Raw genomic sequence first — 26,290 nt, forward strand, 5'->3', positions numbered from 1 at the left:
TTTCCTTTTCCAATTTTATCTCATGTAAATAACATTTATACTCCTAACTTCTTTATTTATATTTTTTTAAAAAATTTATTTCATATTTATTTAGTTTTATTTTTTTAATCAATTTTATTTATTAATTTTTTATTTTATACGGGTATTTTTTTAATTTTATTTAATTTTATTTTTTAATCAATTTTGTTTATTATTATTTTATTAATTTTTTTATTTTATATTTTATATAATTTTTTAATTTACTCAGAATCTTTCTTCCTTTAAATTATTTTCCTAATTCGACATTTTAATTGTCCTCATCCAATCCTTAATACATGTCAAAACCTCTCCTCCCTTAAAATTACTCCTCTCCAACTCTTAATCAAAATCTCTCTCTTTAAATTACCCACCCTCCAATCCTTACATATATCAGAACATCTCCTCCCTTTAAATTATCCACCATCTAACACTTGACACATATTAAAACTTTCTCTTTAAATTACCCTCCTTCCAACCCTTAACATATGTAGAACATCTCTTCCCTTTAAATTGATTAAAATTTCTATTTTTATATATTCTTGTGTATTTTTTTATTATTACATGTATTTTTCATTTGAATATATATATATATATATATATATATATATATATATATATATATATATATATATATATATATATATATATATATATATATAATTTTTATTTTCATCCATATTTTTATACTTTTTAAAATTTTTATAAATAATAATTCCTAAAATCTACAACTAAATAATAAACAAAAATTACAAATATATAGTAAAAAACAAATTATTCAAAAAGAATAAAATTATAAAAAAATTGATAAAAAACTGATTAAAAAAATAAACCCAATAAAAAAAAGAAACAAAACTTAAAAAAAAAACGTGGACAAGAAAATAAGAGAAGGATATAAAGATAAAAAATAAATAGGACGGAAAGATGAAAGTGTAAGAGAGGCGGGAAATGCGGCTCTAAATGTTTTTCTATCTCTTCCTATAAATTTATCCTTTTTCAATTTAGCAAAAATCTAACAATTTTTTTTTTCTTCACAGTTTTAAAAGAGCTTATCTAATTTAGAAATGTGAAGAAAGAAAATAAATTTTAAATATGGTTAAAAGGAATTTTAAATAAATAGATAGATCCTTAAAAAATTTTAAAATATAAGTTTTGATAAAAGCATTGAAACCGAAATAAAAAAAATATGTAATAAATATTTAAATCGTAAAAAATAATATCACTTTGCCAAATAATACAGCATTAGGAAATGCTTCAGGTGGCCCACCCACCTTCACCGCCATTTAATAAACAAATACCGTCAGTAAGCACCAGTAAACCAGGCAGTGGGCCCCGGTATCTTCATCGTCTTTTGACTTCTGCTATCGTACCTTCTCAAGCACGACCCGCAGTTTAGTGCGAGCTACGCAACTGATTACCCATATTCGATTCCGGTGGGACCCGTTATATTTCTTCGGGTATGCATTAGGAAGACGTAGACTTCAATCCCCGGATTTCAAAACGCTCTTCAATCCTACCCAATTAATTACGAGCCCGCTACACGACAAAGACTGCCACTTGATACGCACCGGCCGCTTGGTCAATTTTTTTTCGGTTTTTTCTTCAACGAAGAAAATATTTTACAAAAAACAAAACCTCTCTCCTCGTCGAAAGGCAGCGGAAGAGAGCCCACGAATCCAACAACATGGGAAAGGGGATCGAGGAGACGGCCGAGGCCTGCACTGAGACGGCGTCACATTGCGGCGGCTCCAGAGATCGGGATGCAGGCGGAGGGAGTGTGGCGGTGCTCTCCTTCGTACGTGACGATGAGCATCGAGGGGTCATCCGGCGCACGCTCGACGTGCTTCCTCGCAGGGCAGCCGCGCAGGGTGCTGCACTTGTAGTAACCCCTGCGGTTTGAAGAGAGTAAGATCGATCCGTGCCAGTTTGATCGGGATTAGACGGAGCGGAGCTGGGAAAGGAGTTACCTTGGATATGGGGATCCCTTGATGGGCTTCTGCCCGTATTTGCGCCACGAGTACTCGTCGCCGGCTGGGATATTCGCCGCCTTCGAATCAGCCGCAGGCACGCGGATCGTGTGTTTAACACGCAGTTTCCTGCTTAATCGAGGATTAATTCGTTAGGGGCGAATTGATGTATAAATTGATACAGGATGGATTTCGAGATGGCTCTATTCACCTTCGCTTGGAGCAGTGGCAGCGAGCACCGGGAACAGCGTATTTTCCAGCTACGTGCTCCGATTGGGTCTGGTCGTGCTCGTGGCACCTCCGCTTATTCGTGGATGAGAGAGGCGGCTTCCCAGCCGATGCAGCAGAGAGAGGGTGGAGGAGGGAGGACGGTCCGAGCGTACAGTTCGACACGCTGCCGTCACCTGTAACGGACGACACGAACGACGACGTGGCGGACGGCATCGGTGTCGACATGCTGAAGCACTCCCTAGCCGAGGCGGTGGCCGGCTTCGTGAAGTCTAGCGTCAACGACTGCGGCGGAGGCAGGAGCGAGAGCGGGTGGTTTGGGGGCTTGACGCTGAGCGGGATCGGAGCAAGAGCAATCGTCTTCGTGGCTGCGGGTGGAGACGGTTCCGGCAGAGGAGGCTGCGGCGGCGCAGTGGGGCCTCGGCGGAAGCGAGCGTGGCCAGTGCGGTTGAGGATGGAGATGACCTTTTTGAATTTGGAGACGGCGTGACCAGCGATCTCGTGGCAGTCGAGCGGTTGCTGCTGCTGCTGCTGCTGGAGCGAAAGTTGCTGGATCAGATGCTCCATGGAGCGGATGCCGGCGGAGGCTGCTTCCTGGATGGCGATCTGGTTGTCTATCTTGGAATATCTCATCAGATCGACGGCCATCGAGCGCCGGCCGAACGAATCTCTAACAAACGAGCAACACGAGAAAGACGGAAGAAGGGAGTGGCGGAGCAAGGAAGATGGAATGTTTTATAAAGAGGACGACTAAGATTCGAGTCAAAGGCAGCCTTACATCCAACGGCTGATACCGCTCACTTTCTCCTCGTGATTGTATCCAATTTTGGTTATCACCTTTTCTTCTTCTTCTTTCTGCCAACATACACCCGCCTCTTACCATTTCTTCTATTTGCTAGACAAGTTGTCGCCGTATGCAGGACCCATTGTGCAACAAGGAGAAGATATTGAGTTGAGTTTTGAGGCTATTGGTCCACAAATTAGGTGGACAGCAAGTGGGGGTGGACTTCCTCGTCCTGCGTGTTTAATTAAAAATAAAATAAAATAACGAAGAATATCTATAAAGAAATCAAGGAAAAAAATGATCCACGTATTCATCGCTTACCCATTTTCCACCTCCGACGTCGACCGTTGAGTGAAATCATTGGCCTGACACCTGTTTCTTTTTCTCAAGATCACATGTTTGAAAATTATCTCAGTCGTAGTAGACTTTTATCTTTAATTTTGAATGCTGCTGGTCTTAAAATCTTATTCAATATTTTATTAGAAGTCTATCCGTTGTAATTTACTATTATATTTAATTTAATGCGTTTATTAAGATTTAAATAAGTTAATGCGGAAATAAAATATGGTGGATGGCACACTGAACTCAGCTGTAGCGTTGACCATAATCGATGTCTGAGTTTGACGTTTAATTAATGAAAATAAAATAACAGTACTGCCATTATGATGTGGACGGAAAATAATGAAGCATAAGAGACAAACGTCAAAGCGGGGCCCGAACGTTGGCGTGAAACAGACGGCCATTATAATTGTATACCCAAATTTGCACCTTCGCTGATGGCCAAAAGAGAGGGGTTGAGTTACTACGTTCTGCCTTGGGGGATATTCCGGTTTTTCTTCGTGGATCTACAGACAGTCCACCTTGAATGAGCCGGATTATAATTGATGATGGCACAACAGACAACAGGCTCATGTCACATGAAATATATGATCGAATTACCCCCAGAAGAGTTCATTTTGATGAAGTACAGGGAAAAAAATCTTCCTTTCGTACTGAATAATTATAATTTTCCGAACCTCTTTAAGGGAAAGAAGCGCATTTTTTTGGCCTTCAAAAGCAGTGATCTTGGCAAAATGGCAAGTAATGTTCTTTTAATATTATCAAGCAGAAGTTACCTCAACTGGGAAGGTTTTGAGGGGATCTCTGCTTATACCTAATCCCCGTTTCAATCTGGGACGCTTCTTTGAGGTTTTTATTCCCATGGCAGCCATGGACAGTTTTAGGAGGCCGCTAGCTTCCTTGGTTGTCCGATTAATAAGATATTCAGGAACCTCACGTAGATGAGATGGAGGATCCTTCTTGCTCAGCAACTTGTCATGCTTTAAAAGATCGACTCATAAAATACAGAAGATAAATTGCTAATAATATAAACTTAAAATACAAAGAACTAGGGACTGTTGTTTTAATGAACAGATGACATGATTCCTATTTCTTGCGACAAGTAAAAGAACATTTCTGGGTCATTTCAGAACTTATTGCAGTATTTAAATCTAATAGAGTGAAATGCTTACAAGGGAGACAGATACACCAGTGTTAAATGCTCTTCCTGTTCGTCCCATCCTGTGAATGTATCCAGTAGAGTTTTCTGGCATGTCAAAATTGATTACCTGTAGTGAGGCATAACATAGCTTGATAGATGTATAAAAAAATCTCAGATTGACTTGATTCCAAAAAGAAGAGTAAAAGTTTTTATTCTGCAAAAAGATAAAAACATTAATCTGGATAGATAATAGGTCACTGCATATTGGAGAATCTTAGCAAGGCAAGTCCAAAGATGCCTACGAGGTTAAATAGTTAATTTGACCATCCTTCTGTACGTTCCATGCTTACATCTGATCAATCACAGAATTCCATCTCACAAGTTTAACAGGGTCATGAAAATAAGGTTCAATATTGTGCAAATTTTTTGTTTGTGTAAAGGAAAACAATTAGCCAACCCGCCTAGTGGATGGGATAAAGCTTGGTTTTTGCTGTCAAGGAAAACAATTGTGACATGAAAATTTAGAGTTTGGCAAGGCCATGAAAATAAGGCAAGTCCACTAATCTTTCAGAGAAGTATGCATTTGGAATATGTGGTAACACATGCTAATCTTGTATGGAGAAAATAACTGAAATGTCCAAGAATGTGGAAGACAGTACGTGAGTATAGTAACATTTAATTTGCAGCCATCACCATACCGTAAATACATTCTTGAAGTCAATTCCTCTGACACCTCCAAACTCTCCATCTACTTTGTGCCTTGTTTGTTTTTTAGATTTCTTTGATGACATTTTATTTTCCCTCTCCTTTGGCTCCTTCTCCTTTGTCGGGCTGTCATCTGCTGCTATTAAATAATCAAATAATCCTGCATTGAATTCCTGATAACCAACAACAGAAAATAAATATCAGGTATATATCATACCCACAAATCTAAATCAATTAATCAAGTATTTGAGAAATAAAATAATTAGAATATGAAGGAAAATTAGGACAAAAGGGAAAATTGTAATAATAGGAATAAAGGAAATTATAAAAGTACAAACCTCAAGGATATGAAGACGTGACACTACAAAAGAAAGTAAGATTACTGATGGAATTTTAATTCCGTCGTTAATCTTTAATTTTACCGACGGAATCATTCATTCCGTCGATAAACCCTATTGGTACCGATGGAAGAAAAAATTCCGTCGGTAAATCAAGGATTTTACCGACGGAATAATTTATTCCATCGGTAAAATTAAAGGTTACCGATGGAATTTTAATTCCGTCGGTAATGTTACCTAAAAAACTCTAACCCCTTCGCTCATTTTCCAGAGGTATAACGGTAAAGAGCTTCTGAAGATTTAGGGTCATATTTTGATTTTTTTACTAAATAAAGCGACACCTCACCCTATTTCACATCCGTCAGTTTCAATGACTAAGTAGTCTAAGCCTAATAGTAAAGTTAATTGGGGTAAATGTTGTACCTTGACTTTGATTTGTTTAACCAACTCAATGTCTTGTTGATTAAAATACCTTTGTCCAGTTTAAGAGGTTTTATTGTATAACAGACCACTTAATTTGTCAATGTCCTTCAAGTATGGTCTAGCATAATTAAGTAAGCTTAGAAAGGATTTGAGTGTTTTTACATTTTTTATTTTATCTGGGAAGGACAAAATCTTGTTGGAAATATGAGGTTGGAGTGTAATTTTTCCCTAGCCAATAAGACTGTCAAAGAAGTCTATATATGTTACAGCTAATTGCATCTTTTTTTCGTGAGACAATTAAGTCATGTTTTTCAAATAAGTTAAAAATTATGTGTAGATGAACATAATGTTCTTCTTTGGTGCGTGAGAAAACTAGAATGTCATCAATATACACGCAAGTGAAAGTAGTTACTAATCTAAAAATATCATCTATTTTGTGTTGAAAAACTTGAGGTGCTATTTTAAGGCCAAAAGACATAACTAACCATTCAAAGTATCCTTCGGGGCAGGAAAAAGCTGCCCAAGGGACTGAGTCGGGATGCATTTTAACTCGTCAAAGCCCAGATTTCATATCAAATTTAGAATACCATTTTGATTTATGGATTTTGTTGGGTAGTTGGTCCTCATCTAGTATTTTATACTCGTCTTCATGACAATTATCATTAAGGCATTTATAATTGAATACCATTCTGGATTGACCTCGCGTTTTTATCCTGCTCCTTTGTTAATAACAAAAGCAGGACTTCTATGACTAGAGTAATATGCATTTTGCATTTTTACATTTTCCAATTAGTATATTTCAAGTCATGTGCTTTAATAGTTAAATCTGGATTGATGATATTAAGTTTATAGTATACCTTATCTTTTTCCTAATTTTTTGTAGGATTTTCTCTTATGATTTCTATTTTCTCAAGTCCAACATAATAGAAAAACCCTAAAAACAGAAATAGAAAAGTGGCACACCAGGATCAAGGGATGGGTTCGTGCTGGATGGGGGTGACTTTGTTGATGCCCTTCTTCGACATCGCTTGCGTCAAACGGGGGTCAAAATCGAGTTCCTCAAAGCCGACGTCCTCTTCTTTCTCCTCGTTCCTGCTCGTCGGGTTTCGATGCTCCATCTTATTGTAGCTCTAAGTCTACGTCCTCGGCTTCAGGCGGCCAAATCAAGGTGCTGCTAAGTCGCAAGAGACTGTTCGTCGTAGTCTTCTCAGCCAATATAGATGCTCACCGCTTTTGCTACCACGCCGCTGCCGATGTTCGGCGTAGTCCTCCGCGCCATTGGGAAGTAGATTGTTCTGAAGGTAATTAGGCATTTAGGTTTTGAGATAAGACTGGGTGGTGGATGGAAAATTCATACGAGGCACTAGGGAGGGGCGCAAGGGACCGGATCCTCTGGTCCCCTTATCCTGGTCCGCTCTTGGATCGGAATAAGGGGATTGGTGGGAGGCCATGACCCCCACTTGTTAACAGGTGGGGGGTCATTGTCTCCCACCAATGTAAAGGCTCATGGTCCAGCCTTTGTGGACCAGAGGATCCACCCCCGAGGCGCAGGGCTATGTTTGTAATTAAGAAACATTCAAATAACGAGAAGTGATGTTTAGAAACAATAGATAGTTATATAAGAGCATCCACATCAATTACCCTAAACTAAACTTTTATCTTAAATTTTATTTTACATTAAAAAAATATCCGCATCAGGTACCCTACTCATTCCTTAAATATACATTTTATGAATAGTAATTTTTTAAATTTAGGGAATGAATTTCATTCCCTAAACATTAAAATACTATTTCTCTCTTCTCTCTCTAATAATAAAAAATTTCTCTCTCCTTCTTCTATTAATAAAAAATTTCTCTCTCCTCTATCTTTTTCCTCTATCTAATAATAAAAAATTATGAAGGGAAGAGAAAAAATAATATAAAAAAAAACATATGGTAAATTATAGGAAAGATATGTATCATGTAGTAGAAAATAGATATCTAAATTTAATAAAATAGTTTTTTATTCTAAATTTTAAATTTTGGATGAGGATATTGATGTTGATGATCTAACCATAAAGCAATATTATTGGTTTTTAGCAAGAACAATATCTGAACATATTCGAAAAAAAATATTGTGAGTCAGATTTTCATCCCCAACATTCGGTTCCCTTCCAAGCAAGTGCGCCAATCCATATAGAAGTGCTATTGTCACGGTGGCATGTTGTTTTTTTGCTACCGGTGGGCTCCATTCCCCTCCAGCTCGCATTTTGGATTTGCTTCTGCAAAACCTCCGTTGCCAACTCACCTCCATAATTTCACAGCGCCGCACCAAACCAGATGCACTGTAGGAACAGCGTTCTGCGGCAATGACTCGATAATTTCACAGCGCCGCACCAAACCAACTGCACTGTAGGAACATCGTTCTGCGGCCATGACTCGATAATTTCACAGCGCCGCGCCAAACCAACTGCACTGTAGGAACAGCGTGCTGCGGCCCTCCGGCCCTCCGGCGGACGCAGTCAAAGAGGGGATTATCAGAAGTGACTTCGACAAATGACATCACGTAGCGACAAATAGACGACAATTTTATTGGGACGCAACGTGGAGGAACACGTTTACGGAATAGGTAAGGCAACCATCTTGAGTCTTGCACTCTACGTGACAGCGGATCGCCTTGTACGAAAATTACAGCCGCCGGCCGGTTAGGTGGCTCCGCTATTTGCAGTCGGCCAAGGTCCAAACAAATCTCAATCTAAAGGGTAGCAGTGGCAATGCAAGAGATCTTCTCTGGGCGACAATAAAGCGATGGCGTATGCCGTAATAACACATGTTAAATTGGCGAGACAGAGGCCGAAAAGGTTAAAAGAAAGCGTCGTCTTCGCGGGAGATGTGCCCGACGACGAAGAATCCAAACGACACTGCCTACGAGGATGCCAGCGGTTTCGCACCGACGCGGGTGATCTCCTTGGCCGTGGTGGAGGATCCCAGCTACGACTGGCGGCGGGAGGCGATCGAGGGGGGCAGCCTGCGCCATGTTGACCTCCACAAGGGTGTTAACGGCTGGGCCTCCCCTCCTGGGGATTTCTTCCGGCTACGCGGCCCCGACTATTTCTCCAGTCGCCAGAAGTACCCCTCCGGCGAGTGGCTTCTCCGGCCCGCCGGCGTCGATTGGCTTCGCTCCGCCAACCGCCTTGATAACGTCGTCGGCCGCCGGGACAACCGCATCGCCACCGCTTTACGGCGCGCTCACTCCCTCGGCCGAGCCCGCAAGGCTTTCGTCGTCGCTGTTAACCTCCAGATCCCAGGCCGCGAATGCCACTCCGCGGTGTTCTACTACGCCGCCGAGGATCCGATCCCGGCCGGATCCCTCTTGTACCGCTTCATCCACGGCGACGACGCGTTCAGGAACGCGCGTTTCAAGATCGTGAACCGGATCGTGAAGGGCCCGTGGCTGGTGAGGACGTCCGTGGGGAACCACGCCGCATGCCTCCTGGGGAAGGCGCTCAGTTGCAACTACCACCGCGGGGAGAACTACCTCGAGATCGATGTCGACATCGGGAGCTCCGCCATTGCCACTGCTATCCTTCACATCGCTCTAGGTTGCGTCACCGAAGTGACTATCGATATGGGCTTCCTCGTGGAAGCACAAGAGGAGGAGGAGCTGCCGGAGCGGCTTATTGGGGCGGTTCGGGTGGCGCAAATGGAGATGAGTTCCGCCAGATACGTGGAGACCAGAGACGTTGGAAAGGAAGGACGGTTAGGCATTCTTCACTAGCTGCTTAGTGAAGAATCAATCTAGTTGTAATCCTATTCAATTATCCACGATTACTCATCGTCAGCTGTCTAATTGTTTTTACTAAGTATTCGATTCATTTTCTGTGTTTAGGCTACATTTGCATCAGTTGTATGCTTCGCATACTTGTTCCTTTTTGCAATCATTAATTTTTGTGGCCTAAGTTAGAACCTTGAGAGCACATTAGCCCAATTTTAGAACTGCAACAGTTCGACCTTAGGTTTGCCAGAACTCTTCAGAAGCAGTTCCCGTAAATATGAACACTTTATATCCCTAGCAGAGCTGGCTCAGAGCTATTCCAGTTCAGCCCTCATTTCCCCAGACTTTACAACCTCCTGTCAGTTAATTCTTCTAGCTCAAACTTACGGACGACCTCTCTGCTAGCTTTGTAGATATGCCAAATGTATCTATCAGTCTTGATCTTAACAACTACAAGCATGAACCACCACTAAACTTTCTGTGCTGCATGCTTGTGTCTGTATCTACAGGTTTATGGCATCACATTATTCCATTTCTGTGCTTACTCATTTCAAAATTGTTGTTGTTTGTGAGCATCCTCCTAATGTTACTTTTTATAAGCTGTTTTGTAGTCCCTCAAAATGCCTCTTTTGGTGCATTTTATTATATGTTTCAGTAACATGATAATTGTACAATAGAGACTTGGAAGTAATAATCAGGCAATACAAGCGCACCTAACTTGCATTTCAAAAACCATATATGTAAAAAATAAATTCTTCTCCAATGGATTGGATGCAGACACAGTTGCATTCTGATAAGGATTTAGCTAACTAACCAGCAACTTTAAATCCATTCTTGAGCTGGAGAGCAAAAGGAAGATTCTTTTGATAAACAACTGCGACGCAGCCTGGGAGCATCATTGCGGTCCTTGACGCCCTAATTCTTCCCAAGATGGGCTAACAAGAAGGAAAATTTGAGGAGAAAGTAAAAAAAAAAAAGAAACTATCAAAATCAAAGAGAAACCTACTGTTTTCTAGATTTTACTAAAAAAGCAAATTTATTCACTATAGAGAAAAATCTCTCAAACAATTACGTACACAGGGCAACTTTAATTCATAAATACCTAACATACTAAAAATATCTTAAATACCATAAAAATAGAAATGACAAAATAATAAAAAGATGTTCGATCATCTGAAAATGACTTAAACAATATTTTTTTATCTAAAACTTGACTGTTATGGGTTCTATAATAACAAATTTAGATTTTTCAATTCTTACTCAGACAAAACCTGATTATGAGTTATGAATCAAAAATTATGATATGTTGAAAATTGGATATTCCTACTTATCTTGCAAAGAACTGTTGGGACCGAAATGTAGCTAGAGGGGGGGGGGGGGGGGGAATAACTCGGCGTGATCTCGTGCTCGTCGTTGCTTGCTTCTTGTGATGAAATGCAGCGGAAAATACAAAGAAACAAATACACAACGCTAACACTAGGGATTTACTTGGTATCCACCTCAAGAAGAGGTGACTAATCCAAGGATCCACACACTCACGCACCCTCCACTAATAAAACACTCCTTTACGGTAACTACCGAAGGCGGAGAAGCCTTACAAGTTCACACTACAAGAAGAACGGGAAAGGAAACAAAATATAAGCAAACGCTTACAAGTATGCACAAGAAAACCCTAACCCTAACTTTCTTCTTCTTGCTGTAGATCCGTCTCTTGACTTGGAAAAACCTCCAAGAACTTCAAGAACTGGCGGTGAGAACTCTATCGAGAAGCAGTGGAAGCGCTGTGAAGATCTGAGATGAAAATCGTGAGCACTACTGAAGACGAACGCACGCCAACAGCTATATCCTGCGCTAACGGTCGGATCCCAATCGATTGGTTTGCTCCCAATCGATCGGGAAGGCTTTGGATCGATCGACCGATCGATCCAGAGCGCCTCTGTGTTCCTAGAAATTGCCTAGATCGATCGGCTGATCGATCCAACCCTTATCGCACAAAAATAGAACCTCCCAATCGATCACCCGATCGATTGGAGGCTCTGGATCGATCGACCGATCGATCCAGAGCTGTTCTGTGCGATCGCGCGATTCTCCCAATCGATCCACTGATCGATTGGGAGGGGGCTTGTCACAAACACTCGCCCAATCGATCAGCTGATCGATTGGGCATGAGCCAATCGATCGGCTGATTGATCCAGTTCATGATTTCGTCCAAAATCAAGTCCAAAGCCCTCTAGACCAACATTCGGTCATCCATGACTTGTTGATCCACCATGCCTAGCATCCGGTCACCCTTGATCTGCTAAGACTCCCTCACCAAGTGTCCGGTCAATCCCTTTGATTCACTTAGATTTTCTCTGCTCGTGCCAAGTATCCGGTCAATCCCTTTGACCTACTTGGACTTTCACCAGATGTCTGGTCAACCTTAACCCATCTGGATTTTCCTGTGCCTGACTTCACTCACCAGGACTTCCCTTCTGCTTAGCTTCACTCACTAGGACTTCTCATCTACCTGGCTTCACTCACCAGGACTTTCCTCCTGCCTAGCTTCACTGACTAGGGCTTTCACGTGGTTTCACTCACCAGGATTTCCCTCCTGCCTAGCTTCACTCACTAGGGCTTTCACCTGGCTTCACTCACCAGGATTTCTCTTCTGCCTAGCTTCACTCACTAGGACTTCTCAACTGCCTAGCTTCACTCACCAGGACTTTCCTTCTGCCTAACCTTCCAGTTAGGACTTTCACCTGAATTCACTCACCAAGATTTTCCAGTCAACCTTGACCTACTTGACTATTCTTCACAATCTTGCACATGAACAATTACAGCTGCAATCTCCATGTCTTGTCTCCATGTATTGTCAAACATCGAAACCAACCATCAAGACTCGAGCTTGACCCAATTCAAACTCAGTTAACCAGGTCAACCTTGACCCAGGAAATATTGCATCAATAAGAACAAGTCAAATCATTTTTGTTTTCTCTACCGTTGCATTTCCTAGATATTTTTTCTCCATTAAATCTGAAAGCATGTAGATTGATTATGAAGTTTCAGTCTCCTATTGTTCAAGATGATAACTGGATTCTTCTTCAGGATTGCCACAAAACTCCAAAAAGGGAAAGATCTTTGATTGGTAATTAGTGATGATGTGTTACTTTAATTTATTACAATCCCAAAATATGACACAAGTTTTTTTACATATGTAATTAATCTTCATTCCTTTCAACTCCATCTAAATTCTTATTTGACTTCTTTAGTTTGCTCGTGTATTTGATCAATTCATTCCATATATATTTCTTCAGAAACTAATATAATTAAAATAATTGTGCTTTAAAATGATTTAGGATGTTTTTAAAAGTTTAAGGAAAAGATTAAATGAGAACAATTAATTTTACAAGATCTATTTTTTTTTAAAAAAACAATGAGGTTATAAAAACAATGGACTCAGATGCTGTGCTTGATAGCTATGCCATGGCAACACAATCTTCTTCCTGCTGCAGCCGCAGTGGAAATGTCAAGCGTCTTCACTGTAGAGGAAAAAGAGTTCAATCTATGACCCTTTACATAGATTCCTTGGACAGATATTAACATTAGTTGCCGTATTATTTATTGACATCTCCTCTCCAATGAGGAAACCCAACCCCCCACACGTGGCTCTCATGTCTTCACATGAATATAGATTTGTGTCCGTTAAACAGAGGTCGGGTTTGAACTGAACTGCATCAAATTGAAGTCGCCTGGAAAAGTCTGCCAAGCTCTCATGTGCATCACTGAAGCTCCTCTTGCTTTGTAATCTGCAGCTACTTAATTACCATTCTTTACAATATACTGAATCATTAAGTAGACAAATTCAAATGATTACTTTATGCCCTTGCTCAAGAACTCTGGATACTGGTATACTTGGTTGATGCAGCTTTCGCACATGGAAAAATTAACTTCAAATTAATAATGTTGTAGAACAATACTGTAACTTCAAATATTGTAGGATTTATAGTATTGGATGAATGAGATAATGGGAAAGATGGCACAATGTTAGTTTCAAATTCATATATTTTAACCTCGAGAGTACTTCGGGGGAAAAAAAATCTCTTCGAGCAAACCTTAGCTTCCATGTCCAAAACAAAAAGGAGAGAGGAAGTGAAAGATCTACAAGCAGATCAATATGCAACCATCTCATTAATCTTCTTTGATCAAATATTGTCATGAGATCTCCTTTATAGTTGTTCACCTGTTATGCAATGGATTTGAGCCGGTCGGCACGCGCCGCTTGTCGTTGTCGACGACCAAGCTCTGGTTCTTCTCGCCGTCGTTACAGAGAATATCGACCTTCTTCAACCTGCATCCTTGCCGGCGAATGGTAGCTACGCCGGCAGCAGCCAGCTCCTGCGCCGGTGGTGGTGGCCGACGTCCGGCGTGATGGTGCCTACTGTGCTTCCTGTGGACGACGCCGCCGCGCCAGGAACCGGCGACGACGAACAAGATTAAGCATGCGATCAACGCAGCCTGAGCGCGCCTCCTCTTCATTCTCCTCACGTACTACTTGGATACCAAATAACGGAGGGGAAGAACCGCATTAACTCATCACCGGCCAAATCTGTTGCAGACGAAGATCAACAAAAAAAAAAAAAAAAAGATGACAGAGACAGAGAAGAAGGAAGGATGGCGATAACAAATATTTTATATACGAGAAACGGAATTCATCTAAAATGTCGTACACTGCAAAGCACAAAGTAGACCGTCTATAAACACAATGTAAGAAATGAGGAAGATGAATGGGAAGGAAGAGGAATTGAGGCAGGGGGTGGAGGAAGAAGAAGAGTGGAATACAGTGGAGGTCACTTGGATCTCCCATTAATCCCGTGGGGGTCAGCTTCCTTCTTTGGTTGTTTCTGTGTTGGGATGGTGGGCACTGCTTGCAGAGGAAAACAACGGCACCAGCAACTACCACTATGACTTCCATTGCTATTTCTTATTTTTCATGCTACTCCAACTGTACATTTTAATCCTATACCACATTCAGATTAAAATAAGAGATTGCGATGTGGAGAGTGGGTTAATTAAGCTAAGAAATGGCAATGGAAGTCATAGTGGAGATCTAGAGCATCATTCTAAATTTCAAATGCAGTCGAATCATTCTGACTTCATCATATCAGTGTCGTTGAGAGTGATGATATTGGAGGAGATGTTAGAAAGGAAGTATTTCTTTGGTGGATATATACCTCCATCTGATCAAGTCTACCTAATTGAACAAAACGTGTATCTGTCTGTCTGTCAACGCTGTCGCAAATTTTCCATCGTTCAAATCCACTGTGAATAATGGCCTGATGGAGATGGCGAAAAGGAAGAAAATGGTTGGCTCACATCGTTTGAGGCCGACAAAGGAGAATGACCTGCTGCAAGCCACCTTCCCTCTGTGGTAGGGCAATTAAAGTCGAAGACGACTTGCAGTGGAATCCTCCTCCTCATGCTTCATCATTTTTAACACGAGGAATGTCCGATCTCTGTCTATTGTTTTAATTAGTGCGAGGCGACGGTCACTTAATCGGACAATAGTCAATATAGTGTTGGTCAATCATTTTGCGCATGGCATGCTGCATTCGCCCCACACTCCGCAACATCTCGACACCAAAATGCTCTACGGTCAAACCCTCGCTCATTTCAGTTTCTGTTTCTATTCTTTCTCGTGACTTCAGCCTCTGTGATTCTTGTCTGCGTACGTCGATCAGCTATTCTTTTCCCATAAAAAAAAGGTTGGGAATTTATTATTTTAATGTAAAGGAATTTGTGGTTTTAAGATGCCTCTGTATGAAGAAGATCGATTATGAAGGATTGATCTATCTTGCAGAGCACTCAGGCGGCAGGCCCTGAGGGAACCTTTTGGTATCAGTGCAGTAGTTGTATATCATGTAGTTCTTTTGCGCCCATCTCAGCTTGTTCAGCCCTGCACCATCGAGCTGCTGCCACATCCAGGCGTCGGCTTTGCAGGAGGACGACGGCCAGGAGCAGCCATTGGCGGTGTAATTCCTGAAGGCGGCGACGAAGGGCTCCTTGGACCAATCTGTCTTCACCAGCCCTCCTCTCGTTGCCCAGTCCTCGGCGTCCCACAGGCTCCCGTAAACCCTCATCGCCTGGCTCTTAGGGTAAGCCACCCCTATCGACTCCTTGTCCTTGAACTCCCTGATCGGTATCCCATCCACGTAGAACCTGCAATCGTTTAAATGATGTTAGATGCTATGCGTTATTCAGTGTTGCACAGAATTCATGTGACTCACACAATATGGAACGGATTCCACAAAACAGAGTAGGTGTGGAAATGCTTGGAGGGATCGAACCAGAGGTAGAACTGCTGCTCTCTGTTTCCCTTCCCTTGGCTGTACACGTTGGTGTGGAGGACGCAGGGGTCCCCGCTGAGGTTGCCCAGGAACTCCAAGTCGATCTCATCATGCATTGCACCTTGCGACGACAACTGCAACAGTGCAATGGCATTATGCCAACGCAGGTCAATAATGTTATCGATATGCATGAAGTTAAAGATCAAATCTGCATTAATGCTTACATAAAAGGCGGTGACTGTTCCTGCAGAGTTCCCCGGTACGAGTTTCAGTTTCATGTCGAACTTGCCGTAAAGGTACTGGGTTTTGGACTGGAAGCCAGAACCAGAGTACTTGTCGAGAGAGAGCGTGAGGAGATGGCCATTGTCGAGGATCTTGGTACGGCCATTGCCCCAAGTGATATCGACTTCTTGGTGGAAATTGCCTGCAGCCGATGAAGTAATCAGCTATGTAAGCAAGAGGAAGTAGGAAGGTGGTTTCCGAAAGAAAGCAGAGGAAGCCATGGCGTTCGAACAGCAGACGATCTGCGGATGAGTTGGTGGAGGAAGGAAGATTCATGGTGGTGTTATATAGGGAAGGGTAGGTGAAGATCGAGGAAGGTCCATTAGTTGATGATTCAAGAAGCTCAGAAAATGAGCTGGATCCAGTTGTTGCAGTGCATCTTCTGGAACTGGTTTTCCAGGGGCTACCATTACCATCGGGCAGTGGATTTGGACTTGGAGAAGCTTTTGCAGTGGATTTGCTATGGGAACTATGAATTGTAGCACGCAAACCATTTCTAAAGATTGATTTTAGATAAGAGAGTCCTTTAGAGAAGCAGGAGGCCACGAGACCACAGAATGCTCAGGAAGAGTGTGGGAGTTGGCCTCTAATCCGAAAACTACCAACCAAAATCCGGTTTTTTTCGGATCAACTCGGATTGAGTTAGCAGGTCTGATTCATTTTTAACACCCCTCCAACTTAAGAACTAAGTGAGTAGGATTACGTTCAAAGTTCTGTAAAAATAGCTTCTTTGTTCTAAGAAAGGATGTCTAAGGGAGGCTGAAAATAGTGTTGAAAGTGGAGCTGAGTTCAAGTATGTTTTGTTCAACTTTATATATATTTTTAAATTATGTAGAGCTATTTTTTTTATGCATTGTTATTTTAAAATATAAACATTTATCTAATAATCAAAGTTATATTTTTTCTTTTTTTTTAAAACTGAATAATTTGGGCTTATAAATTTTTATATATTTAATAACTTATAATTAAATTTTATATAAATTCACTCAAATTATTCATAAATTTTGTTCACATTAATGAATTAAAGACACTAGTGTTCTTTTGCTATTGAATAAATATAAACAAGTTTTTATAGAATAGAAAACTAAATTTGTTAATATCATCTAAGGCCTAATTACAAGCCCATATTTTTTTAGCCTCATTTAGACATAAATTTTATAAAAGGTAATGAAAGTGAGATGTAATGTATTCTAATTTTATATATTCATATATTATTACCTTATCTTATATATGTATCATTATATTATAATTTTTTTTGTATTTATATATATTTTAGTTTTAAATTTTAGATATAAGTATATAATATTCTAATATCTGACTATAAAATTATAATATATTTGTACTTTTATACTTTATATTTAATTATAATTATAATATGATAAAAATATTTAAATATTTTTAAATTAATATTTATGTTGTAGGATAGGATAGAGAAATGCTTTCTGCAGCATGGTCAAAATCTCGCATGACGTTTTCTGATGACTTGTCCAGCCGTTGATCTAATTATTTGCGGTTTATGTTTTGGCCTTTGATCTGATGTTATCATTATTATTATAATTGTTATTATTAGATTTTTGTGTTTGACTATTCTTAAAGAAAAATACTCGTTTACATACTCATTATTTGTCTGCCCACTTTCAATATAATTTATAATTTTGAAATTCTGTATCTTGAATTTGAAAATAGTATATTTTGTAATTTTGCTTTCATATTTAAATACCTTGTCTTTATGTATTTCATTATTACAAAAAAATCTTATCTTGATGTATTTCATATTTCATAGAACGTAGTTAATTGTCATCATGCCAAATGAGACAGCGGAACTCATTTCCTCCACAGGACATCTTTGGCATTGAGCCTGCCACATAGTCCAAGCCAAATATAACTCTATGGGCAGCTGAGAAAACAAGCACCGAATAGCTTTTACTACGTTTGTAGTTGGAGATTGGTAAAGCTAACTGAGAAGGAGCACAAAATTGACCACCTCCAAATGATTGTGATCGGATCTATCGTAGGAGAAAAAGAAAGCACCCCTAAGTTGAACATGCACCGATCAGTCAAATACCGTTCCAGTTTTAGATCCTCACAACAGATGGAAAGTCAACCATAGGATTAGAGCAGAAAAGAATAGGCAGGGAACACACTGTATGGTTAAAACTCCTCTGGTCAATTACCATGGTAAACTTGTTAGAAATATGAATGGTTAAGAAGGAACGAAACTTTTTGGGTATGAGTTTAGTTTTATAGTGAAAGTTTTACGTATTATGATTGATTTATATTGTTACATATAGATTGATGATGTGAATAATCATACGTGGAGAGATTTTTTTTTACATATAGGTAACAAGGGAGGGGGAGCAAATTCAAGGCTTGAATTGCACTGAACCAAGTTGACTCGTGTAAGAGTACGATATGAGCGCGTCGAATGCCGGGCCAATTAGGGCTAAAATTTATCCAAGTGAATGTCAGGACTCGGACTCAGGAGTTTGCACTCGGGAATTAGAGTTTGCACTCGGGAGTCAGGAGTCTATACTTGGACTCTGCACTCGGGAGTTTGCACTTTGACATGCAAGGCAGCCCAGTTTTTCAGCCAACTAAGTCATCCTAAGCAACTCTTCGTTCCCTACTTAGCAGTATGAAATTATCAGTCAACTCAACAAATAAGTCTGATTTGATTACAATTTAGACTACTCCTCTGTCTTCAGAAAGATTGCCCAACAATTTTAAAACAGACTATGTTAGTTGAAATAACCACAGAAAATATTGAGGTGCCATAGATTTATCGCGTGAAGGCCTCCTCCACTTTAATTGAAAATGTTTCAATCAATCATGGGAAAAGACCAGAGAAGTTCACTGGATTGAACTTTAAGAGATGGTAGCAAAAGATGCTCTTCTACTTGACTATGATCAATCTGGCTTGGTTCTTGACCGAGGACCCTCCCAAGTATGTTGAGGATACTGATGTTCATACCATTAGTGTAGTGGAAGCATGGACTTATTCTAATTCCTTTACCGAAACTATATCCTCAACTGTCTTGATGACTCGCTATATGTTGTGTATAGCATGAAGAGAACGACTAAAGAGTTGTGGTAGTTCTTGGACAAAAAGTACAAAACGGAGGATGCGGGGGCCAAGAAATTTATTGTGGGCTGATTCTTGGACTACAAGATGGTTGACTCCAAAACAGTAATTAGCCAAGTCGAGGAGCTTCAAGTGATCCTGCACGAGATCCACTCAGAAGGTATGGTTCTGAGTGAAACCTTCTAGGTGGCTGTTATCATTGAAAAGTTGCCTCCTATCTGAAAGAACTTTAAGAATTACCTGAAACACAAGCAGAAGGAGATAATCGTGAAAAAACTCATTGTTAGAGTTCGAATCAAGGAATACAACAAAAGTTCCGAGAGAAAACTGTTCTCTCAAGCTATTATAAATATCTATGTAGTCGAGCACAGTCAAAACTCGAAATAGAAAAACCCTAAGACTTTCAAGATGAGACCCAGAGGAGGTATAAGCAAAAAATTCTCTAAAAAGTGTTTCAACTGTGATCGAGTCGGTCACAAATATTTGGAGTGCAAAAAGTCAAAGAAAAATTAGGAGGCTAACCTAAACAAGGTGTTGGAGTTGCAAGGTTTCAAAAATAATCCCACATTGAAAACATATGGGAAAGATCATGAGTTTATAAGAGAAAAATATTTCCGTTGGTATGAGACCTTTTGGGTAGAGCCCAAAAATAAAACTATTAGGGTTTAGGCTAAAGTAGACAATATCATATACACTACAAGAAAATTGATTTATAATGATGAAAACTTAATGAGGGTATTTAATTTCGTAACTATAGATAACAAATCCATAATTCCTCTCATAATTGAGTATTATTTTTAGGTGCCAAATTTTCCACCAAATAGAATTTTTGTTTATATTATATTATATTATATTAAAAAAATATATAACACATCTATGAACTTTGTTTTTACCCTAGCTATGTTCGTGCGTCTCCTTCTTCTCTCTATAGCGAGCGAGCGACATGCAACGACATCGGCTTCTCCTCTCCGTACTAATACGCTTGACTCCTTCCCTCTCCACAAGTCAAAACTACACCTTCCTTGTCTCAACAGCGCACTTCCTTCTCCTCTCAGTAACGGTGCAACCCTCGCTTGTCTCCTTTCTTTTTCGTAAGCTAAAGATAAGCTCTCATCTCCTTTCCTCTCAACAGCAACCAAGGAAGCTCAATCAAAGGTAAGCCTAAGCCTATTTTTTCCCGTTTCACAAAAAAAATTCAATCAAAGCCTCTGGAGCGATTGTTGCCTTGCCAAGTAGTGACGCCTCGCCTGCAAGCAGCGATGTTGCTTCTCACGAAGCTGTCATCGCCCGCAAGGCAGGCGATGTCGCCACTCATGAAGGTAGTGTCGCCTATTCATGAATCTATCATTGGTCACCTGCAGGCAGCGATGTCGCTTCTCAATGTTGAAAATAAATTTAAAAAAACTCATGTTATTTTTAATTTATTTGCAATGCTGGTTTTGACTCTTTTTCAAATTTAATTGCTTCATTTGTATCACCTTTGAACTTTGATTGGTATCTTCAATTTCTTATGCTACACACTCTGTTACGGATAAGTTACAGAACATGCTGAAAGCATTAGCAATGTGAAAGGCAATTGCTACTCCTTTATGGCTTGAGAGTTGTGGACAAGCAAGTTATTTTTTAATTTATTTGCAACGCTGGCTGTGACTCTTTATCTAGTTTAATTGCTTATTCGTATCACCTATTGTTCCTACTATTAGTTTGTTTAACATGCATATTTGTTAACTATTAGTAATTAATTTTGTTATTCTTAATGTCTTTTCTCAATTCTTGGAACTTTTAATATTCGCTCAAGAAATATCATTTTTTAGACTTAAAAACCCCTAGTACCGACCCTATGAATATGGAGGGAGGTAAATGTAAGTACACAGGCCATAGGCGCATGGTGGGGTAAATCCCAAGTCGTCAGTTCTTGAGAATTGACCTCTGACTATTACACCAAAGATGTCATGTGTCCACGGTATACGCTACGCGCTAGGGACATTTTTTTTAGCATTACAAAACATATCTTTATGTTGTGTTGCCTATCAATCTATTATAGATTTTTTTTAGCAAGAATTCATATTCGTAAAAGGAAAATGACATCTAGTAAGGAATGGATGAGTTTTTTCAATGGTCAGTTCAATAGAAAATACGAGGTTGGAGTTAAACAATTTTTGAATTATGCTTTTACAAAGATAAGTGAAGAGAATAGTATTCGGTATCCATGTATCAAGAATAATAACACTGATTATAGATCTTGTAAAGTGGTTGAAATGCATCTATAGAAAAGGAGCATTAACACGCGAGGATGGTAGACATTAACTGAGTTGTATATGGAGTAGTCAAAAGAGTCGAAACAATCAACCCTCCCGCTAATAGTAGAGATAGTAGGAGGCCCCATCCTATGGGGATAGTTGACACACTTTATTAATGCCTAGATCGATGAAGTATTCAAGCATGGTCTGACCTGTTAGAGAAAATTGGGAGGAGGATAAGAGGACAAGATGGACAAGTGGAACACAATAATCTTTCACGCTTCACTTAAATCATAAAACATGTAGCCTATTTATAAGCTACATACATAACTCATTACAACCCACTAACTCTACAATTAACCCCACTAACTCAACTACTCTACCCCACTACTACCACTCATTGCCACCTCATCAATCCACTAACTCAATTGTTAATTTTGAGTCATTTATCAACACTCCCCCTTGATTCAAAATTACTAACACCAAGACACGATCTAAAATAAATAAACTTCTCTCTTGGAAGTGACTTCGTTAAGATATCCGTCACTTGTTCATACGTGCTACAGTACTCCAACATAATTTCTTTATTTGCAACTAAATCTCAAATGAAATGTAGACGAATATCAGTATGCTTAGTCCTCGTATGGAAAATTGGATTTTTTGTCATTGCAATTGTCGCCTGTTATCACAAAAAATTATAGTTGTATCTTTTTATTGTTGGTAAAGATTTGCAAGTAATCTTCTAACCCAAATTGCTTGACATGTTGCTAAAGTTGTTGCTACATATTATGCTTCTGAAGACGATAAGACTGTAGTAGCTTGTTTCTTTGAACTCCATGAAATTGCTCCTGATCTAGTATTAAAAACACTAGCTGAAGTGCTCTTTCGATCATCCACTGAACTTGCCCAATCACTATCAGTGAACCCACAGAGATCAAATTTTGAAATTTTAGTATAATAAATTCTATAATCCACGATTCCTGCAATATAGCGTAAAATCCTTTTAGCTGTTCCAAGATGATGATTCGTAGGCTTTTACGTAAATCTGGAGATTACACCAACAAAAAAAAGCAATATCTGGTCTAGTATGAGTTAAATAAATTAAACCTCCAAGGCTCCAACCAAACTTCTGAAATTTCTTGCATCATCTTTTTCTGAACCATCTTCCAGTTGCAATTTCTCATTTATATTCATAGGTGTAGTAGCTGGATTGCAATTGAATAAGTTGAACCTTTTCAGAAGATCTTTCGTATATTTTCTTTGCGAGATAAAAATCCCATCAGCTCCTTGCTTCACTTCAAGACCAAGAAAATAATGTAATATTTCCATATCTGACATCTCAAATCTCTTCATCATATTAGATTTAAAATCAGCTAATAGAGAATCAGAAGAACTCATATAAATTATATCATCGACATAAAGGCACACAATAATATAATCATCTCTACCTTATTTTTTCACATAAAGAGTGACTTCATTTTCACTTATGAAACCATGTTGTCGAAAATAACCATCAATTTTGCTATACCATGCTTGTGGAGCTTATTTTAACCCATAAAGTGTCTTTCTCAATTTATACACCTTCGTCTCTTTGCCTTCAATTTTAAAACCTTCTGGTTGATCTACATAAACTTCTTATAAATCGTCATTCAGAAATGCAGATTTAACATCAAATTGATAAACAAGCCAATACAATTGTACAACTAATGCTAGGATAATTCTTACAGTTTCAAATCTAGCAACCAGAAAAAAGGTTTCTTCGAAATTAATACCTTGTTGTTGCAAATATTCTTTTGCAACAACTCAAGCTTTGTGTTTCTGAATGGTTCCATTGACATGATATTTTGTTTTAAACACCCACTTGAGACCAATCACATTCTTGCCTTCAGATAGATCTACCATCTCCCATGTTTCATTTTTATGGATTGCAATTAACTCTTCTTTCATTGTATTCTTCCATTCCTCTTTTGTTACTGCTTCTTCAAAGGTTGTAGAATCTGTAACAAAAAGAGCAAATTGACTTGACTCATATATTTCTCTTAAAAAAAGGTAGATCCGCTACCTTAGCAGCCCCCCTAGTGCCGGCCCCACGGATATGGAGGGAGGTTCATGCAGGTACACAGGCCATAGGCGCATGGCGAGGTAAACCCCAGGTCGTCAGTTCCTGAGAATCGACCCCTGACCATTACGCCAGAGATACCATGCGCCCACCGTCTGCACTACGCCCTGGGGGCATATATTTCTCTTAAAGATCTAACATTTGATGGAGGTGCTTTATCAGAAGATTCTTGTAAGGAGGATGAACTGCTACTTCTTGAATTTGATGGTGAGGGAGTTGGTGATCCCAAAGGACATGATTCAACACCTTTTGTTGTTGGAGTTTTGTTCTCCATTGAGATGTGAATTTGAGTCTCTTCACCTTGTGTATTTCAATTCCACTTTGAATTTTCATCAAAAATCTACATCTCTCCTTATAATTAATTTGCCAGTAAGAGAATTATATAACCGATATACTTTTGATTGATTGAAATATCCGACAAATATGTATTTTTCAGATTTCTTCTCAAGTTTATGATGAAATTGAGAGTTAATCAAAGCATGTGCAATACAACCAAAAATTCTTAAGTAATTTATTGATGGTTTTCTACCTCGCCATGCTTCATAGTGTTTAATTTAAAATGACCCTTGTTGGAGAAATATTCAGCAAGTAAACTGATGTGGCCACTGCTTCAACTTAGAAAATATTTGGAAGTCCTCTGATATTCAACAAACTTCTAGCCATTTCTACAATGATTCAATTTTTTCGTTCGGCGACACCATTTTGCTTCGGTGTATAAGGTGTTGTTAATTCTCTGTGAATACCATGTTCTTCACAAAATTTACTAAATTCTTTAGATAAGAACTAACCTCCTCGATCTGTACGAAAAGTCTTTATTAAAGTACCATTTTGATTTTCCATAAGCGCTTTGAATTTTTTGAAATTTTCAAAAATCTCTTACTTGTCTGCTAGAAAATATACCTAACTCATCCGACTAAAATCATCAGTAAATATTAAAAAAATATTTACTCCCACCAAACGATGTAGTTCTCATAAGACCACATAAATCAGCGTGAATTAGCTCAAGGTATTCTGAAGCTCTCCATGATTGTCCACTTGGAAAAGACTTCCTTGATTGTTTTCCATAATACATCCTTCACATAAATCATAAGAAATTTGAAGTAATCCAAAAACCATACCTTTCTGATTTAAAAATTGCATGCCTTTGATGTGGAGATGCCTATATCTCAAGTGCCACATCTTGGATTCATTATCTTCACTAGCAATAAAAGCTTAGTTTCCTACATTAGAGATTTTCAGTGGAAACATCTTATTTTCTATCATTTGCACGTTAACAATAGACTTTTCAGAATCTTTGTCAGAAATAACACAAGCTCTGTTATCAAATACAATAACATAGCCACTTATCATCAATTGCCCAACACTTAACAAACTATATGTCAAACTAGGAACAAAATAAACATTATAAAGCAATTTTACTTTACCATCGCTAGTCTCCACGGCAATTGTGCCTTTGCCTTCGACTTTTATCTATTTATTATCTCTAAGTCTTATTAGTATCTTATGTGATTCACCAAGTTCTTTAAATAATGACTTATTGCCAATCATGTGATTTGAACATCCACTATCTAAAAATCAAATATCATTTTAAACTTCGTTAGAATGAGAATGAACCATAAATAACTTACTTTCCTCATTTTCTTCTTTCACATAGTTTTCTTGTGAGTCATTTATGCAATTTGCCTTTATATGCCCAAATTTTTTACAACCATAACACTGAATGAAATTTTTATTTCATTTTTGATCCCCGTTAAATTGCTTCTCTTGTATTAAAATGGTTTCTTCCTCTACAGCATTCTCTACCATGAAAACCTCCTCTTCCACGACCTCTGCCAGCGAAGTCTTTTTTTTTTTTTCTATCTCCTTTACTTGAGAAGTCTGAAATGCCTTTTCTTCATTCTTCTCAGGGGATCTATTTCGTCTTGCCTCATGAGCTTGTAAAGAACCCATTAGTTCATCAAAAGATAAAATCGAAAGGTCTTTTATCTCCTCAATCACAGTTACTATGTAATCATATTTAGGAGTCAAGCTTTGCAAAACTTTTGAAACAATAATTGCATCAGTGATCTTTTCTCCATTAGATATCATTTGACTGATAATCGAAATTATTCTAGATAAAAAATCTTGTAAAGTTTCATTACCCTTCATAAGCAAGACTTTAAACTCACTTCTGAGAGTATGGAGTTTCACTGCTATAACCTTGGAGGAGCCTTGGAATTCTTTCTGTAATATTTTCTATGGTTCTTTAGAAAATGAGGCAGTTACAATTCTTGAGAAAATTATCTCATGTACTGTTTGTTGAAGAATAAACAGTGCTTTCGAATCTTTCTTTCTGTTCTCCTTCAATCGACCTTCATTGACATCCTCGTCGTCAAAGCCTTTCTCTATTAAATCCCAAAGATCTTGAGATCTAAATAGAGTCTTCATTTTGATACTCTAAAATTCGTAGCACTCTCTTTTGAAAATAGGGATGAGGGGTTGAGAAATTTCGTTGATTGTCATTGCGAGCAAACTAAGACACATCAAACTAGGCGCTCTGATACCACTA

The 26,290-nt window shown here is 38.9% G+C and overlaps 4 protein-coding genes and 1 long non-coding RNA gene across 8 annotated transcripts; 2 read left to right on the top strand and 3 right to left on the bottom strand.

Moving 5' to 3' along the window:
• Positions 1 to 1,590: 1,590 nt before the first annotated feature.
• Positions 1,591 to 2,960, bottom strand: LOC122027856 (WRKY transcription factor WRKY51-like). The gene is made up of 3 exons (XM_042586867.1): positions 2,194 to 2,960; positions 1,983 to 2,111; positions 1,591 to 1,904 (listed from the first exon to the last, which is right to left on the bottom strand). Exons 1-3 carry the CDS (start codon positions 2,856 to 2,858, stop codon positions 1,748 to 1,750), a joined length of 951 nt encoding a protein of 316 aa, XP_042442801.1. The 5' UTR covers positions 2,859 to 2,960; the 3' UTR covers positions 1,591 to 1,747.
• A 5,202-nt stretch (positions 2,961 to 8,162) lies between these two features.
• LOC122026249 (protein ENHANCED DISEASE RESISTANCE 2-like) lies at positions 8,163 to 9,793 on the top strand. Its single transcript, XM_042584917.1, has one exon. The coding sequence runs from the start codon at positions 8,809 to 8,811 to the stop codon at positions 9,694 to 9,696; it is 888 nt and encodes a 295-aa protein (XP_042440851.1). The 5' UTR covers positions 8,163 to 8,808; the 3' UTR covers positions 9,697 to 9,793.
• Positions 9,794 to 13,095: 3,302 nt separating this feature from the next.
• Positions 13,096 to 15,278, bottom strand: LOC122027623. 4 transcript variants are annotated; one of them, XM_042586617.1, is made up of 5 exons: positions 14,403 to 15,278; positions 13,916 to 14,281; positions 13,788 to 13,833; positions 13,550 to 13,600; positions 13,096 to 13,481 (listed from the first exon to the last, which is right to left on the bottom strand). In XM_042586617.1, the coding sequence occupies exons 2-5, from the start codon at positions 14,209 to 14,211 to the stop codon at positions 13,455 to 13,457; spliced, it is 420 nt and encodes a 139-aa protein (XP_042442551.1). In that variant the 5' UTR covers positions 14,212 to 14,281; positions 14,403 to 15,278; the 3' UTR covers positions 13,096 to 13,454. The 4 variants fall into 4 exon arrangements, with proteins under 4 accessions (XP_042442551.1, XP_042442550.1, XP_042442549.1 ...); XM_042586616.1 differs by having other exon boundaries at positions 13,096 to 13,472; positions 13,746 to 13,833; XM_042586615.1 differs by lacking the exon at positions 13,788 to 13,833 and having other exon boundaries at positions 13,096 to 13,472.
• Positions 15,279 to 15,298: 20 nt separating this feature from the next.
• Positions 15,299 to 16,409, top strand: LOC122027624. Its single transcript, XR_006124476.1, has 4 exons — positions 15,299 to 15,437; positions 15,533 to 15,827; positions 15,934 to 16,186; positions 16,270 to 16,409. It is a non-coding gene; the product is annotated as an uncharacterized LOC122027624 (long non-coding RNA).
• Positions 15,428 to 16,379, bottom strand: LOC122027622 (xyloglucan endotransglucosylase/hydrolase protein 20-like). Its single transcript, XM_042586613.1, has 3 exons — positions 16,244 to 16,379; positions 15,960 to 16,153; positions 15,428 to 15,891 (listed from the first exon to the last, which is right to left on the bottom strand). The coding sequence occupies exons 1-3, from the start codon at positions 16,295 to 16,297 to the stop codon at positions 15,522 to 15,524; spliced, it is 618 nt and encodes a 205-aa protein (XP_042442547.1). The 5' UTR covers positions 16,298 to 16,379; the 3' UTR covers positions 15,428 to 15,521.
• Positions 16,410 to 26,290: the final 9,881 nt, after the last annotated feature.

This window comes from Zingiber officinale, chromosome 10A (assembly GCF_018446385.1).
Source record: "Zingiber officinale cultivar Zhangliang chromosome 10A, Zo_v1.1, whole genome shotgun sequence".
NCBI classification, from domain to species: domain Eukaryota; kingdom Viridiplantae; phylum Streptophyta; class Magnoliopsida; order Zingiberales; family Zingiberaceae; genus Zingiber; species Zingiber officinale.